Below are 19,081 nucleotides of genomic sequence, written 5' to 3'. Positions count from 1 at the left end.
ATAATAATAATGGTAGTAAACAGTGGTCTTGTAAAGATCAAAAGGTCAGAGAAATGCCACTTAAAGTAAGAGATGTCATACTTTGTCAAAAGGAAATTTGCACTTAAAGGTTAACGTAAGTCAATATGAGGAAGCAAGAGACCATTACTTCAAAAAAACCCACTTGGGTAAAACCCCTGTCTGTCCAAAATGTCAAATAAAGGGAACTACACCCACAAGAGTAATAAAACAGAATTTGGATTTAATCACATAGACACAAGATATGACTAATTTATCAAATATAGTCATAAAAGTGAGATAAAAAACAGTGTTTGGGCTTTTTTTTTTTTTGTTGAGCAGCCAAAACATGTAGCAGCTAAAGAGCCAGGTGCTTTTTCTCAGTTTTTTCTGATGGAGACTAAAGCAGAGCTAAAAAAGACTGAATGTTGGACTTGGATGTGGACAATTAGGTTTTTAACTGAGTGAAATGACCGGACGTGTCTAAGAGACAAATAGAAAACATGCTTTCAACCTTCCTTTAGAATAAGATACACTGAGCTGCCTTTTACCAAGGGAAGAGAGATAACACCTACCCATGATGCACCTCCTGGGTGCAAAAAACAAGATACCAACCAAAGCATTAGAACAGTGTTTCCCAACCTTTTTGAGCCACAGCACATATTTTACAACAGAAAAATCACAAGGCATACCACCAAACAAAAATGTCACAAAAAGTATATTTATTGAAATATAATGGAAATCTAGTCTCAGTTTACTTACTCGGTCTGTTTAGTTGAACACAAAGCTGACATTCTTGTAGGAATTTAAGATCTTTGTTTGTGTTTTTTTAGTTTCTGGGGGGATGGGGCAACATTGTCGTAGGGTGCTGAGAGGGGTGCGTCAGCAACCCCTCGGATGGACCCCTGGTTTACAGATTGAGGTCCGTGTATAATAGTATAATACAGGCTTGCCCCCCTGCCCCAACCCCATCCGTGGGTCTGATCAGACTGATCCGCATATCACTGGGGGGAGGGGGGGGGGGCATTATCAACAGAACGCAACACATAGGGGCCGGTTCACTTTCACTTTCGCTTTGCAAAAGGAAACAGGAGACTGTTGTTGTACAGTGGATCGTTGGCGTGTGCAGTTGTATGTATTTAAATCATACCACTTGCTTAGAATACCAACCAGGTGAAATTGGATAATCTTCCACGGCACACCTGATGATTTTTCATGGCACACTTATGTGCTACAGCACAGTGGTTGGGAAACACTGCATTAGAACACTGTAGTTTCATCACTGCAAAATAATGTCAGTAATGTCTGCTGCTTCATTTTTACTTTCATATCTATTCATCTGACAGTAGTGTGATGTCTACAACTAACTACAATTTATCTGTCTCTGGGTGTGTGTGTGTATAGGTGTGTGTGTGTGTTATCTGTCTGACCACAGGCAGCCAAATCACCCACGTCTTCCTGTGAACTCAGTGAAGAAAAATTCTCTGGACATTTGGTAGAATTCACTTAGCTGATGTGACTCACTCTGATATAGGGCTTAATTAGCAGTTGTTTCTAATCATTTACTGATCTGATCTGAGTCAGTGAGGCTGGAGGAGCCTAATCGGAGACAGGATTGAAAACACTTCTGAGTTCCTTAAAGAAGCAATCCACTTTACAGGTGTATTTTGTTGTTGTGCTTTTATTTGTTTTCTTCCACGTCAACATGTTTTTTATTGATTACTTTATTTAAAAGGTTTTGAGGTCACATTAAGACCCTGTTAATTCTTGGTTTTAAACTTCTTTTTGATGATCCAAACAGAAGCGGCAGCTGAGACATATCTCTCTCACAGTCTGTGTCTATCACACATTATTGCCAACAGAAAAGTAAAATAAAATTACAAAATCTTCTTAAAAACTAATTCAAACAAAACTGAAAAGTCAAAACAAAATGAAAATATAAACTGATGAAAAATGGAAAACATTGTTTACTTTAAAGAATCTCTGTGGTCAAACCCAGATCCAGTCCCAGACCATCAGTAGGTGATTGTGGAGGATCAGTTCACATTGTGTTCATATTAGACAATGTTACATATTTTGGAGTTCTGCACTAGAAAATACGACAGGAAATTTAAGTATGGGAAAAAATACTCCTTCATTTACTTTGTTCATGTATATTGAATTAATCAATTTATTTATTTAATGTATGATGTATATTGAATATCAGTCCATTGCGGCATTTTCTCAGATATTCTGATAAAGCTTTCAAACATGGTTGGACGTACAACAGGTAAAAACATTTTACATGGAAAACAGAAAAAGACTGATGTGTAATCTTTAACATTAGATGCAATGTGGGCGGCACAGGGGTGCAGTGGTTAGCACTGTCACCGCATACCACAGAGGTCCTGAGTTCAATCCCCTGGGTCTTTCTGCGTGGAGTTTGCATGTTCTCTCCGGCTTCCTCCCACCGTCCAAAGACATGCACCTGGATAAGATAGCTGTTCAATGTAAATGAGCCGTGGGTGTGAATATGAGAGCGAATGGTCGTTCATATGTAAATGTCAGCCCTGTGATGAACTGGTGATTCATCCAGGGTGTACCCCCACCTTCCCTCGATGGTTGCTGGGATAGGCTCCGGCTCCCCAGTGACCATCATAAGGACTAAGCAGTTTGGAACGTGAATGGATGGATATGGATGGATTGTAATTTGCTTTGTTTTTAATAGTTTGTGTCAAATTGATGACATTTAAGGGAGAAAAAAGCTGTCGTCTACATGTGATCCTGTCACTCACATAATATTTTAAAACCCCAAAGTCCATGGTAAAATATGTGCCATATTAATCCTAATCCAAATTATATCCTCACATGACTACTTTTCCTTCAGTCATTTTGTACATTACGTCAGTGATGCCATAATAAAACTCACTGTTCTCTTCAAGTGAAGCCGGATACTTCCCTCCCTCTGCTTTATTTTCTTTCACTTCCCTTTTACTGTTAATGTCAAGTAAATCCGATGACAGGAACTCAATGCAAATGTCAGGACAATGCTGAATTTACAAAGTGGGTTCATTTTCATTTAGTTATCTATCTCCTCCAGACCAGTGACCTTTCAGTTCACTCACCACAGCGCCCACTCGGCCTCGCCGCCCTCTCACACCACGATCACCTTTACTGCCCTGCAGAAGGAGAGCAAACACTGAAGTACAGAACACAGAGTAGGCAGGCTGACTCAAAAACAAAGACAAGCTCAGTTCTCTGTATAGTCCTATAAAGTGTTAAACATGTTACAGTACAGAACAGTACAGTGGGTCTTTGGTGTTTGTAACAGGAGGCATTTCCACCTAAATTGTAGAGAATGCAGTGTTTACTATTTTCAGTGAGTTGTTTTAGATTTGACCCGACATTAGAATGGTGTGACAATCTTAACATTTTATCTAAATGACATGAGGTTTTGTTCAGTAGATAGAAGCACTGTTGTTGTTTTCTCCACCGGACACAGCTCTAGATGAAAAGAATGGAGTTTAATGCTGAAATGTCAGTGTTTCTTCTACATGGGTGAGTTTGATTTTGAGGCTTATGAAGGTATGAAGATATTTTATGATGTTATTATCTTTGCTAAGTTCCTGTTTGTTGATCCACGGTTCAGACTAAACTGTGACAGTTCTGACCTTGTTTGGATGATTCCAAACAAATCTCTAGTGCAGCTATTGACAACACAAAACATACAGAAAACAGAGGTGATTAGTGGTTTTACTGTGGCTTTTTTCTGTCTTAAAACAGAGCTAAGCTAACAGAGCTATAATGTAAACTATCAGCTGATGCAGCATGTGAAGATTATAAACCCAGTGTTATGTTGAGTGACTTTCAAAATAATCCTCTATGAGTTTTAGTTTGAAGAAGAAAACTTGATGATACCATAATACAGATGTGTGTAAACAATGAACTTTATACTTTATTCAGTGAGTGATACATGCCATTGATAAGTAGTATTGATTCATTGGTGGTTTTGGTCCTAAGTGTGTTCTGGAACTTTCAAATTGTTAGTGTCTTGTGTCTAAACTTATGGTTGGGTTCACATTTAACATCTTCTTGAACAGAGTTTTACAGGGTGGAGGATCAAATAGCCAATATTCGATGTCCCTTTGATACAAGATGTGAAGTACGGATTGTAAACAGTACTCCATTACTTTATATTTGAGGAAGGACCAGGGTAGAAAGTCAGATAAATTGTCTGGTTTGAGGCCACTTGAAGCCTTAAAAGTGAGCAGTAAGATTTTTACACAATAAGAGATCAGGAGCCAGTGTGATGAGGTGAAAGCAGATAGTGGCTAAATTTCCCTTCAGTTCTAAATGTAGAAGTAGTTCAGGTTCAGTGCGTGTTTTTGTTTTTATCTGATGACCCAGATGTGTGTACTTGTCATGTTAGGGACACTCCCTTTAAGTTCTGCTCAATAAACCACATGTCACAGTTTGAAAAACACAAAAACTTCCTAAGAATTTAAGGAAGGGAAATACTCAAAACAGGTGGTGGATCTGGACAAAACATGTTTGTTATTTTCTATGTGCACTTGCAAGTGTTGTCAGTTTTCCTTCTCAAAAATGTTAAGGCTGATAATCAAACACAAAACCCAGACAACACGTAAACAACACGTAAGCCATCTGGAAATCTGCAGAAAACCCGTGTAAATTTCTAGAACACTAATGTACACTAATGTTGCTTTGACGAGTAATTTCGGAAATGAAGAGCTTTCAGGTATTTGTTATATTGAACTTTTTGCCAGACGTGGAGACAGAATAGAAAAAGTCGGTCCATATTTGTTGCTACTGTATGTGTCCTATATCATTATGAAATTGATGCAATATGAATTTGTAGCTTTGATGAAGATGGTTTTAGGTGAAAATGTGTTTCTTTTCTTTTTTTTATTAATTTACCCACAAGAATAATGTATTTTTATATTTCCTCGTGTTTTCTCTGTTTCTGTTCCTTTTTCTCTTTCAGTAACATTGTTTGTTGAACTTTACAGAAATGAAGTGTAAAGGTAAACAAAGCTCAATCTGTGTTCATTACCTTGGCACCAAAAGCTCCAGGTTCTCCCATCAGCCCTGGGACTCCTATAGGACCCTGATGGACAAATGGGGTAAGAGGTGATTTACAGATTCAGGGAGAATAAATGTGTCTGAAGAGTTTGTTATGAACTCACATCTTCTCCAGGGTCACCGTCGCTGCCTGGCAGGCCGTCCTGACCTCTAGTGCCCTGTGAAAATCAGAAAGCAGGATATGAGGAGTGACAGTGAAATATTTCTTTTCTTACTCATCAGACAATGAGAACCACAGAAGTTATTAGAACCCACTGTACTGTAGCTCATAGGCAGCTGGTGCAAAAAGAGCAAACTTTGCATTAGAAAGAAAATATATTTAAACTAGAATTAGCACTTGGAGAGCGCAGACCTCCGCCAAGGCAGATCAGTCGCCCACCCACACCCCCGATCACCACCAAAATTTAATCATTTGTTCATTGTGCCGGTATCAACATTTCCTGAAATTTTCATCCAAATTCATCCTTAACTTTTTGAGTTATCTTGCACTCGGACAGACAGACAGACAGACAGACAAACCAACACTGGCAAAAAATATTATCATGCATCGACATTTATGTTGATTTAGTTTAGGGGTTTTGGTTTTTGTCTCTTCCTGTTTTATTTTGGTGATGGTGGTCTCCTTCCTGTTTTGCCTGCACTCTGTCTGTCTTGTCTTTGTCTTCCCTAATTCCCTCATTGCCTGCATCTGGTGTTCCTCCTGTAATTGTCTGCACCTGTTTGTGATCCCTGCCTTCCTTATACACTGAACAAAAATATAAATGCACGACTTTTGTTTTTGCTCCCATTTTTCATGAGCTGAACACAAAGATCTAAAACTTTTTCTATGTACACAAAAGGCCTATTTCTCTCAAATATTGTTCATAAATTTGTCTAAATCTGTGTTAGTGAACACTTCTCCTTTGTCCTTTGCTGAGATAATCCATCCACCTCACAGGTGTGGCATATCAAGATGCTGATTAGACAGCAGGATTATTGCACAGGTGTGACTTAGGCTGGCCACAATAAAAGGCCACTCTAAAATGTGCACTTTTACTGTATTGGGTGGTCCAGGGGGGTCAGAAAACCAGTCAGTATTTGGTGTGACCACCATTTTCCTCGAACAGTCTTCTTCATGAATTCTCTGAAACAGCTTTGGAGATGGCTTATGGTAGAGAAATGAACATTCAATTCACAGGCAAAAGCTCTGGTGGAGATTCCTGAAGTCAGCATGCCAATTGCATATTCCCTCAAAACTTGTGACATCTGTGGTATTGTGCTGTGTGATAAAACTGCACATTTTAGAGTGGCTTTTTATTGTGGCCAGCCTAAGGCACACCTGTGCAAAAATCCTGCTGTCTAATCAGCATCTTGATATGCCACACCTGTGAGGTGGATGGATTATCTCAGCAATGAAGAAGTGTTCACTAACACAAATTTAGACAGATTTGTGAGCAATATTTGAGAGAAATAAACCTTGTGTGTTCACAGAAAAAGTTTGAGATCTTTCAGTTCAGCTCATGAAAAATGGGAGCAAAAACAAAAGTCGTGCATTTATATTTTTGTTCAGTATATATTCTGCCCTCTCCCTTTGTCTGTTGTCAGTGCATCGTTTCTGTTACCTCGTGAAGACCATCCTGTGCTAAGTTTCTTGACTCTTGTTCCATGTGTTTTATTGTACATCAGGTTTTTAGTTTTTTATTGAGTACGTTGTGCTCCTCTTTTTGTTCATTAGGTTTTTTTAGTTTTCTTATAGAGCAAGTTGTGCTTCCTTCCTTTGTTCATCTGTTTTGTATTTTTTGGATTCTTGTTAAAATAAATTCCTTTAACCACTGAACCACAAGTGTCTCGTGTATTTGGGTCCATGCCAGAGTGTGGTGCCCTAACATATTTACAGCTTAGAGCCTTTGAACTGCACATAAGAACTGGACAAAAGGAGGTGCAATTTACCCCCATATAAAAGCATTTAAAACTAGAAAAGCACGCGAAGAGCGCAGACCTCCGCCAAGGCAGATCAGTGTGTGTGTCCCCCCCGATAATGACCAAAATTTAATCATTTGTTCCTTGTGCCAGAATCAACATTTCCAAAAAACTTCATGTAAATCCTTCCAGAACTTTTTGAGTTATCTTGCTAACAGACAGACAAACAAAAAAAAAACTCAATGAAAATATAACCTCCTAGGTAGAGGTAATAAGAACAGGCAGGACAGTTTTAGTTTTATCTTTCTATTCTCATAACTCCCTACAGATAAAACAGAGGTGGAAACAAGGCACACCTAACCACACTAGGGAGTTAAATGGAAAACAGTATCTAAGATATTTGCAACACTGGCTATAAATGTAAAGGTGGATTCAACACACCCCAGTTTATGTAGGAGGAATGATAACGCACTACACTGATCAGCCACACAAGTAAAGTAGTACTAATATTGATTATATTATTCTAATGGCACCCATCAGTATGTGGGATATATTAGGCCCAAAAGTAGGATCAAAAGTAGGGATCTGAGTAACTGTGACAAAGGAGAAATTGTGAAGTCCAAATCACTGGGTCAGAGCATCTCTTTTCATTGTTCCTGTGACAGTGACAATAAAGATCTATTCTATTCTATTCTATTCTATTCTATTCTATTCTATTCTATTCTATTCTATTCTATTCTCCCGATGTTGTTGTTCATTCAGTTTCTAGAGTTCTGCTGTTAAATTCAGCTCTTATTACTACATCGGTCCTTTATTTTGAAAATGTACAGCTTCCGCAAGTAACTATGAAAATTTGTGTCCGTTTCTTCACAGTTTATTTGTACAGGGATGACTATGCGGGAAAGATTGTTGCCACAGACCTAAGTATTTATAGTCTAAGCTAATGTGTATTACTTGTCCCTACATGGGCTTTGAAAATCTAAAAATCTCAACAACACTATTAAGTTGTTGGTTTTAGTTTTAAAAGTGGAACTGACTCAACACATAGGACTCTATTTGCCTTTGGAAGATGGAATTACCTGCCATTTTCTGTCATCAGTGAAATACTTACAACAGAATAAACAGAGCTGTAAGTAACATTTACTTAAATGCAAAATATCTGCTTTCCTAGTTTTTCTTTTTGCTTTCTTTATCTGTCACACTAGTAATCTGCATCCTGGTTTAGCTTCACTTTTAGTTTCTGTCTAAGACTTATTGGTCTGCAATAAAATTAGTCTGTTTTTTAATTAGAAGTTGTTTCGCACTAGCACAGAAAAAAATAAAACGTGACATGCCTCCTGGCTGTCCAAGATAACCCTGATATCAAACATTATCTGATTTTACAGTCTGACCAAACTACCTACTTTAATCAAATAGAATAGTGAGTCATATATATTGTGTAAACATGATTTGACTCCTAGACAAAACATGTCTGACTAAGTCAAGATTGCATAAGTGCAAAACCTCTGGGGATTTCCAAAAGCTCATCTCTGTAATTTACTCATGACACACTCCTGTTTTGAGTCACAGCAAAACCATACTTTCACTTTTACTTTCAGGTTTGAATTGAACACTGTCAAAACAAGAGCAAAGGCAAAGTTAAACAAAGAGACTTCACAGTAACTTCAATAAAACTGGGATTTCAAATTTTGTTGTGTGATGTAATAAATGAGTGTTTTTCAAGGAAAGAACAAAGCAGAAATGAGACTGAAAGATTTCTTTCTCCCTCTGAGGGGGACTTCATTATTGCAGGGCTTTTACCTACAGTTTCTGTGAAAATGTGTTCTTTTGGGAAAAGTCTGACTGGAATTTAGGTCCAGTGAGAAGATAAGAGTGACCGGTAATGACTAATGAAGTAATCAGATAAGGTAAACTGAAGTGTTGCATTACTATTCTATGACATCAGCATTAATAAATAAACAGTTTAGCATGCTGTAATGAGAGGAAATATTTTGCCATATAAAAAGGTATTATGAATAGAATATGAGATATTAAATGATATGAATATACTTGACTGGCTGGTTCTGTAGGATGATTATATACACAATTTGAACACTTTCTAAAAAGTAAGAATGTGTCTTAATGCTTAAATCTGGTCCTCACTACAAGGATCACACTAACAACTATTATAGTGATAAAGTTCAGTATTAATTCATTTTAGATTAGAATTCACATCCAACTTTCTCAGCAAAGTTTGTTAAAGCTGTGGTTCTGAACTGGTCTCAACACATGACATACAACATTTTTGCATGACCGGCTTTTATAGAATTCAAACCGAGTAAACACATTCTTCCAACAGAAGACTGCGTTAGAACTCAAAATAAGTGATGCCTACCCAGCCAGCTGTCTTCACTTAATGCATATTGTGTTTTTTGGTTTGAGTTTTGATATTTTTGCCTTGACATGTCACATACAGAGCTTTTGTCAGAGTTGTATTATCTGTGTTAATACAACATCCTACTGCACATCATGATCCATGCAAATGTAATACTGTATATCAAACTAAAAGACATCGCTTGCTATTTAAAGCAATACAAAACCATTAAAAACATTTTTTATGTGAATACCTCATGAACCACTTGAGAAAGCTGATGTCACAGGATACACCTAGTGACTTTCTTTACTTTTTGACTCAGCAGCAACATCATGACATAATACCTGATCATTCTTATTTTTTTGTATATTATTGTACGATTTTTTTTTGTGTGTTTACTGATGAAACAGAAGCGTCATATTTCCTCATTTCGATGTTGTCATCTTCGGCTCTTTTTAATGCCGTCATCTCTGCTGTCTCCCTTTTAACGGTGGAGAATTGGCACCACCAACAGTTTATCTCGAGAAGCTTTAGGTCTAATTCTCAACGGTATTATAATGAGCATCTGCTGATATTAACATCATGGATTTCTTTATTATTTATGTCATAGCTGTTATCTAACCCGTGCTATTTTTTTCATTAACAAGGCCTTCAAGGCAAACAGAAATTAAATTTTGATATCTATGTTCTAATTTTCAATGCTAATAAATTGCTAGAAGCAGCAGTTTGTCGGGAGGTAAAACATTTCCACTGTAAGATAAGATGGAAGAGAACCAGAACACAGATAAAAAGGGTTATCTTGGTCATATGGTAAACATTCACAGATGTTGGCGACTCCCAAAAACCACCTTTGAGTCACTTCCACCTGTTGTTAATGGGAGGGATGTTGAGAGGATATATCCTGGTGTTGGGGGATGGATGATGTCTGGGTGATTTCCATCCAGAAGGAGAGAACAAACCCTGCATTAATAGTGTATGACTCCTGCATCTCTGTAGGGCAGCTGGTCAAGTCATCTAGTGTTGGTTTACCATGTGATATTGTTTGCTTTTGTCTCTTTTTGTCATTTTGTCATGTGAGTCACTGCTTTCAATAGTCAAAGCTCCTGATTGGACACCACATTTGCTCTGGTGGTTCTGGGTCATGCTGTGGTTCATATGAAAAGAAGTTCTGGTGTTTGGTGCAAAGCTAGGGTGACCAAACTACAAAGTCTTTCCATATGTCTGCGTGTGTTTTATTGTTATCCTTGTTTGAAGCACTTTGTGTTGTTCTATTTCAGGGGTGTCAAATTCATTTTAGTTCAGGGGCCACATTCAGCCCAATTTGATCTCAAATGGGCCAGACCAGTAAAATAATAACAGTGAAAAAAGTAAAATTATGTTATGATTAGGTTTACAAAGTTTCCCTAAAAACCTGAATAACATGAACAACTTGAATTGTCTTAAGAAAAAAAGTGCAATTTTAACAATGTTATGCCTCTGTTTATCAGTTTATCATTTACACATGTGCATTACAATCGCACAAAACATTTAGTAACAGGCAGAATATTGGTAAAATTGCATTTACTTTTCTTAAGATATTTCCGTTTGTTCATATTTGTTCAGGTTATTCACTTTTTTTTTTGTAAAATTACGGTTTGGGAATGTAAACATTTTCATCTAATTTTACTTTTTTTTTTTCACCAAAAAAACTAAGGGAGAATTTGGGGTTGTCATTATTTATAGGTTATTATGATAATATTTTACTGGTTCTGACCCACTTGAAATCTAATTGGCCTGTGTCTGTATGTGGAACCTGAATTAAAATGATTTTGACACATTTGATTGCTAATATCTTCGGTATAATTTTTGCATTTCACAAATTCATCCCGAGGGCCGGATTGGACCCTTTGGCGGGCCGGATTTGGCCCCCGGGCCGCATGTTTGACACCTGTGCTCTATTTGCATGAAAAGGGCTATATAACCCTTTAAAACCTGATGTGCCATTGGTGACACCACCCTGCGCATGTGCACTTTGGATGGCTGTAACTCCTTAACTGTGAGAGACGTTGCACTTTATAGGTTATGTTGGATCATAACGGTAAATTCACTCATGCCTGTAGTAAAAGCTGGAAAATAAGCCGTTTTATCAGTATTATTTCATGCAGTAAATAGTACATGACTGCTAGATTTTGAAAGATCTGGAAAAAAAAGTGCTCTGGAAAAATGGGCAGAATCACTCATAGCATATTTTCTAACCTTTTAGTTCGTCAAAATCTCACCAGTTCGTTTCCCTTAGGTCATGAACCCTGATTTCTTGTGTATATTTATGGATAACTGATGGATATCGGTGTTCTGACATCCCACATCCATGTTTGTCTGATGTTTTATTTTTTGTGTGTACATGGTAATGGTAAAAAGCTACAAATAAAAACAGATAATGAGTCCAACATGTGCTCCTCAGTGTGTTCGTACCTTTGGTCCAGTTGGTCCGATGCCTCCTGGCTGTCCAGTATAACCCTTAGGACGACAAAGAGGAAATCATTTGGACAGATTATTATGAAACATGCTTGCATCATGAGGAGTGAAGTCTTTACAGGGTGATGTGCAGGACAAATATTCACTAAAAAACTTGCATGTCACTGCATTCAATATTTAAAAAATCACTAAATACTGGAAAATGTACTAAAATCATATGGTAACTGTACAATACAAGAGCATCAGACTGATTTTAATCTGTTGCTCCATGCTCAACATAATGAATAATGGGGTTACATGTTTGTGCATCAATTATTTCATATAAAAGTAAACAAATGCACTTTGCAGTCTCTTATGTTTAAGTGTATGAACATTTTGACATTTATTAGGGATCAGTTTGAGGTGTTTTCACATCTCTACACAGGGGAGGTCTGGGTTTTTTATAATGAGTCATTGGGTTTTTTTATTTTTTATATCACATCTGTACTAAATTACTGTTTCCATTCGATCAAACACAGTCTAATGACAGGCTTTTATCGAAGGTCCCTTTAATTTGCTCTGAGCTCAGAAGATTTACAGTAAGTATCTTCACTCTTCCTCTGTAATAAGCAGCTGTGACTATATACTTGTTTCAGTTATTAACTTTTGTCTTGTACATTCTTCATTTTTGTCTACTGACTCATTTAAAGTGTTTCTTATCCTAAATGAGGCCATATCTTTAATAAAAATATTCTTTTTTTAAAGAATGAGGCTGCAAATATCACAGATCTGAGTTACAGTGGAGCCTCTGTCGCCGACGTCACCAGGAAATCCAGGAGCTCCAATCTGGCCCTGTGAGAAACAGGGAAAGAAAAGGGTTAAAATGGCAAGTCAGGTGTGAGCTCTACTGACATCTATTGGTCAGAAGGAGGAAGTGCAGCAGGAGACAAACGTTACTGTGGTTTGTTGATATATCAAGAAAATTTTGATGTTTATCTCTGTACCTTCTGTCCTTCACGACCCTGAGGACCCTGTGTGCCTTCTTCACCCAGTGAGCCCTGGACAGGAAAAATAAACAACCAAAATAGGTAAATCCAGAAACACATCCTCAAAATATGATTGTTGAGCTATTAAATAAAGATTAACATTCAATCAATCGCAAAAGATTAAAATCTGTGACACAGACAAGCTAGTTTTATTTACTTTTAGATTTTTTGGTAGTGTATGTGTGCAACAATCCACAAAATAATATACTTTTGAAAATGAACACATTAGAAAAAACATGAAAAGCAGTGATAAATGAGTAAACAAAAACTACCATACAATGCAAACACTTTCAAGTTACTGGAAAAAACATAAAATTCTATCAATTTTTGATCTACATAAACCAATTTTCTTGTCTTTTTTGCTGGAATATGATGAATTTCTACTTTACCTTGATGCCTTTAGTTCCTTTTTTACCTGCAGAACCAGCATCACCTCGAGAGCCCTGAAATATCAAATAATAGATTCAGAACATGAATTTACACCTTAACCTTCTGCAAAAAAAAAAAAAATCTATTTTAAACTGAAAAATAAAGTCTAAAGTGCAAAGCAGAGGCATAAAGAATTGAAGTATATTGAATTGAGTAGTCAGTTTTTAAAGATGAGGTGTGTTGTAAATACACTTGTTAAACGTGTATTTCATGATATTATGAAAACAGTCTTTGCATATCTGGATGGAGAAGTAGAATGGAGATAGGTTAAACTTCAGAAGGCTTCACTTCGTGTCGGACCTTCACCTGGATGGATTAAACATCATGAAATATACATTGACAGATGTTTTTATCAAAGCTTCCAGAACTGCAAGTAAACAGCTGCTGCATTTAATAGAGTACAGGATCAGTGACAAAGACGCCTGCATTAAAAAAGGACAATTCCAGATCATCAGATTACACCTAAGAAGAAGGTGAACTCAGGTGATTTCCAGCCATCTGGATGGAAATAAAACCTGCTTTGATATCAAACAACACACACCTGTCCATCTGCAGGGCAGATGGTTATGTCTTTTATTGTTCATGCATCAAGTTCATTGTTTGTGTTTTTTGTCACCTCTTTTTATCCGTTAATCCAGACCAGTCAGTCAATTCAATGACTCCTCAATGTCATGAATGGTGGAAATTTCCAGTGTCTAAAGAATATTCAGTTAGTGCTGTGGTAACAGCATCACCAATACACAAATGAAATAAACAATCCAAGTGCTGACGCAAACCAAAAACCACATGACTAACTGAATTTTCCACTTTAAAACACAGCCCTTTTAATCTGTTTTATTTGATGTTGTTTGCATCTTTAACGTCGTTTGCATTTTGTTGCATATTGTTATTCCTTTTACATAATTTCAGGGGTTTTGTTTGCATCTTTTGTTATTTCACCTTTTTGCATTTTTTTTTTTTTTTTTTTTTTTTTTACATCATTTGCATCTTCTTTCTTTTAAGCTGTTTGCATCTTGTTTCATCTTTAATGTCATTTCACTGTTTTTCTCTTCTGTTTTTGGCATAACTTTCATCTTTTTGTATATTTTTCCTTCCTTTGTGACCCTCTTGAGCACAAAGCAGCATCTTTGATGTTGTTTTCATCTTGTTCAGCTGATGCCTCTCTTCTGCCTTTCACATGGCTTTCATAAATTAATATTTATCTGCCCTTTATCTGTTTTTCCTTATTTATTGTAATTTAATTTGGAAAATGAATCATATTATTGTTCTGTATTTAACTCAGGTAGCAAAATAGTCTGTGACACATTTTTTCTAGCTTGGTAAAGCCAGGCATAGAGAATTAAATGGGAGCTACCTGTGTTAAGTGTTTTATCGCCTCCAGCTCATGAAGCAAAACAGTATTTTCTAACTGTCTTAGAATTTCTGTCTTTAGTAACTGCAGTTGTGAAGTCGCTGTGACTTTTATCAAATAGAAATATCACTTTAGTGATGTAGAGAGGAGTCTATAGTACTGACACTGAACCTTTTTTTCCCCTAAAAAATTCTGGTGGCTATTTATACTGTAGATGTGGATGTACCACAGTGAACATTAAAAGTCATCATAGTAAATGTGACATATTTCATTTACTTGATGAGGTACAGTATTTGAGCAACTGTAAACACTAACAGTTATCATACTATTTCAGTGTGATAATTGCCATAAAATACCATGATGGTAAAAACACTGATCCAGCTGAAGTGCATTTAGGTTAGATTAGATTAGATTAGATTAGATTAGATTAGATTAGATTAGATTAGATTAGATTTGATTCTATTCGATTCAATAGAACTGTATTGATCCTTTGGGCAGAGCCCTCACAAAATTGAGGTTCCAAAAGCAGCACAACACCAAATATACACACAAGAAATACCACAAAAAAATCAAAACAATAACTATAAAAAACAGCAGTGAAAATTGCAATTGCACATTGGTAAGTACTAGTAGAAACAAGTGCACAATATGTATAAATCTAGTCATTATTAAATGTTGTTGTTACTCAAATGTCTCTACTGTTACATGTGGACTGGCTGAGAAGTGTGTTATAAATAATCAAAAACTCTTCAGAACAGAGCTGAGTCGGGTTTGCTTACAGTCTCACCAGTAGCTCCAACTCCTCCACGAGGTCCTTCTATACCGATGTCACCCTGAAAACACAAACAATACCTGAATTTATTTACTGCAAAAGAAACTACAGATCTTTCACTGTACATATGAATGCAGGAATTCCACTGCAGTGCTGTTCTTTATTCTTTTCTTTTTTTTTTATTACCTTCACACCCAGAATTCCAGCCTCTCCTGGGTCTCCATGAAGTCCAGGTTCTCCCTGATGATAAAAAACACAATAATAATGAAACTCTTCTGTGAAATTCACTCCATCGCTGTTTCTTTCTCTTTTTTTTTAATCAAATTCATCCAACACTACCACTCCATAAGTCTTCATTTCTTCCTCCTGATTCACATCATCGCAAAATATATAAACCATCTACATGCTCTAGTTTTTCTGATTCAGATTTTTTTTCACTGTTTATTATTTATTATTTATTTATTTTGTATTTGGAAAATCCTCCGCAAAAAAGCTAATTTAATATCCTGCAGAATAAATGCATCACCAACGTAAAAACAGTAAAAACCAAACAATCATATTACTTACTTACTTACTTACTTACTTACTTACTACTTATCCTGTCATTTAGGACAGTTCAGAATTAAAAATCAGACTTTTTAGGACAGTTTGGTGCCTTAAATTAAACATTTATTCCACATTTTTAAGGACCTGCAGATACACTGCATGCCTAAGCAATATATAAAAATAAGAAATAAGATAAGATAAGATAAGAATAAACAGACTTTAACACTTACAATCGCACCAGAGAAACCAGACGCTCCGTCCTCTCCTTCAAGCCCAGTGTCGCCCTGTAAGGAGAGAGGTCAAAGGTCGTTTCAGATTCTTTGTTAATAAAACATATGATATGAAAGGTTCCGGAGTAACACAATGTACTTGATGCGTTAGAAACAGCAGGTGTTGTGGAACATGGTGAGCATTAATATTAAAGCTCCATTAAAACAGCCTGATGTTGAAATCATGTTCCATATTTCAGTACAATCTAAATGTACAGGTGAATGACTAATGACAGATAGATCCTCAACATAGACTGTGAAACCTACTGAGGGGATGAATGTCATTCTAGCTAAACATATTTCCGTTGCATTTTGATGATGATGGAGATGGAGAGCATTAGACCATAGTCACATTGGCCCCATAGTTCAGATGGGTTCAGATCTTTAGACTATAAAGGCCATTGTACATGATTCCCATCACTTTCACCTGACTGTGTCTCGGTATCTGGTACAGGTCTCAGATATCAGTCTGTTTCAAACAGCTGGATCACATATTGATTATTATAGGTCTGATCATGGGTTGATCTACAGTTGAGGCCAAAGTTTTAGCAGTGCAACAACTTTTTTAATTTGATTTTTTTTTCTTTCCCATATGTTTCTGAGGTACACTGAAGAAGAAGAATTAGAACAAGAATTTTATAGTAAAATTAATTTCAAAAGTAAGTTTAAGTTTCAAAGACATTTATACAAAGTGTCAATTTGTGTCACTGTCAAAACAGTAGGATATTCAGTAATAATTTTCACCAAAGCACTGGTTAATGTTTAACTACTTAGAGTTAGAAAACAGTATTTAAAGTCAAGCCTGATCCCAGTCTCTTCCACACGGAGAGGTAAATCACTTATTATTATTATTAAAAAACTATTATCAAAGATCCTGGATGGTTTTGCACGGTGGTAGTGGGGATTGTGGAGTAGGTGACGACCAATTTATTAAGAAGGTTAATATCCAGCAGGTAAATATTTTCACATCAACACAAGACTGAAATGGATTTCATATCTTGGATTTTTTTTTAAATCAAGGATGATGTTTCCACCTTTTGGCCTATGATAAAAACAAGACACACAGTATCATGTTGGATATTAAAATGTGAAAGAGAAACAATCCACATTGTCAGATGTGACTTGTATAGTTTGTACTTCCAGATTGCAGCTTTCATAACAAGTTCATGATAACAGTGTAAAAACTACAATAAGTGTAAAGTGTGTTCAGACAGATTGATGGACAGTCGGTTTTGACAGCTGTGGAAACATAAACACTAATTTTCACTGTATTACAGCGTGTTGGATGTTGGATTTACTGATGTAAGTTTTACTTAAAGAAGTTTGCATTTAATGACATAATCTTCTCATTATGTTTTTATGGTGTGAACAGACATTTGTTTATGATGCCTGGTTGTTTCAGTGTTGTTTCATCATTTACTCACCACTGGTCCAGGGTCTCCTCTTCTGCCTTGAACTCCTTTGGTTCCTTTATAACCCTAAAGTGGAACAAAAATATAAATATAAATTAATAAAAAAATCAAGAACCCTTCTACTTTGGTCTGCTGGTATTTGTTCAGTTCGTGTATCAGTAGTAACGCATCACACTCTCACCTCTCTGCCTTGAGCTCCTGGTTCACCAGTTTTACCCTGCAGACCTCTGGATCCCTGAGACAATAGAACAGCAAAACATCCAAAAATGTAGAAGAAAACATCTATTAGATCAGATCAGTATTACAGACAAAATTAAGTCTAACCAAAGAGTTCAGTTCTTCTCAGACTGAGAATAAATATTTTGTAGGAAGGATTTTATTTTGGAATTGATGAAAAAATAAGGTTCTTAGAAATACAATTAGTCTATTTGAGGTGCATTAACACAGAAGCTTTCTTATTTTATTTATTCATTTTTTACATTCTGATTGTTTACATTGTTTCCTTGGATTTTTATGCAATGTGCATGTTTTATTTTCTCTTTTCAATAATTTTTAGACATCTTATATTTAATTAGATGGTTAGATAGAAAAACTGGAGACATACTGTATTTACTTTTCTGTCTTGAAAGTGTTTTATAGCTGTGTAAATTATTAAACCACCAATGATTTTATATAAAAAATAATTGCATAGTAGTCCTTTAACACGATGCAGGCATATAACATAATATATAACTATAAACATATAATTTACATGTAAATTACAGTATATGTTGAGTGATACTGCAGTATTATTAACAAAACTAGGCTTGTGAGTTTGTCAGTACTGATTTCAACATAAAAGGTCAACCAGATTTAAGACAGGCTGGTCAGTGTAATGTTCTGAATAAAACCCTCTTCATAGTTTAATTCAAGTAAAATGATTCTGTACCTTTGGTCCTGCAAATCCAGCAAATCCAGGCTCTCCGGGTTCACAGTTGCACTCTGTCGGCCCCTCCTCTCCGAGAGCCCCAGACTCCTCCTCAGAAGAGTCGGACTCAAATGGAACCTGAAATAAAAATGACACAACGAGGAACATGAAATACACAATGTAGGCTGAGCACTATGAGTCTGTGGATTTCATGTGCATCCTTTCTGACATTAAAACCAAAACAATGCCTTGTTTATCTGACACCAATCAGGCATTTTTACTTGGAGAATTTTAATCTAAACTAAGGCCTTAAAAGTTCTATCATTAAACATTATAGGCATAAATACATTACAATAATGGGATATACCTTATGTTTGCTCAATGCCATTCATGTCCTTAATTAAACATCAGAGAAATGTAAAACTGTGTGCAGATAATTAACTGAGTATTTTTATCCTTTAATATATGGCTAAGAAGCCCAAACATTTTTCCACCGTGGTACTAATTTTTATATTCACCCACAGTTATCTAATTCATGGAGTTAAATGTAATGTAAATTGAAATAGAAACAACATTTTCTATTATTAT

At 36.2% G+C, this 19,081-nt stretch overlaps 1 protein-coding gene across 1 annotated transcript in view; it reads right to left on the bottom strand.

The window, feature by feature from the left end:
- LOC115435201 (collagen alpha-2(I) chain) overlaps positions 1-19,081 on the bottom strand; it is a 39,159-nt gene that overhangs the window by 13,533 nt on the left and 6,545 nt on the right. The window contains exons 5-17 of the mRNA XM_030157466.1: positions 18,515-18,631; positions 17,768-17,821; positions 17,599-17,652; positions 16,136-16,189; positions 15,546-15,599; positions 15,367-15,420; positions 13,197-13,250; positions 12,766-12,819; positions 12,560-12,613; positions 11,780-11,824; positions 5,181-5,234; positions 5,048-5,101; positions 3,102-3,155 (exon numbers count right to left, since the gene is read on the bottom strand). Of these exons, the coding sequence (XP_030013326.1) occupies positions 3,102-3,155; positions 5,048-5,101; positions 5,181-5,234; positions 11,780-11,824; positions 12,560-12,613; positions 12,766-12,819; positions 13,197-13,250; positions 15,367-15,420; positions 15,546-15,599; positions 16,136-16,189; positions 17,599-17,652; positions 17,768-17,821; positions 18,515-18,631 (756 nt within the window). The remainder of the gene's footprint in view (positions 1-3,101; positions 3,156-5,047; positions 5,102-5,180; positions 5,235-11,779; positions 11,825-12,559; positions 12,614-12,765; positions 12,820-13,196; positions 13,251-15,366; positions 15,421-15,545; positions 15,600-16,135; positions 16,190-17,598; positions 17,653-17,767; positions 17,822-18,514; positions 18,632-19,081) is intronic.

Source organism: Sphaeramia orbicularis, chromosome 16, assembly GCF_902148855.1.
Source record: "Sphaeramia orbicularis chromosome 16, fSphaOr1.1, whole genome shotgun sequence".
NCBI classification, from domain to species: domain Eukaryota; kingdom Metazoa; phylum Chordata; class Actinopteri; order Kurtiformes; family Apogonidae; genus Sphaeramia; species Sphaeramia orbicularis.
The sequence above is the reverse complement of the archived record's forward strand: the minus strand, read 5'-3'. Positions and strand labels throughout refer to the sequence as shown.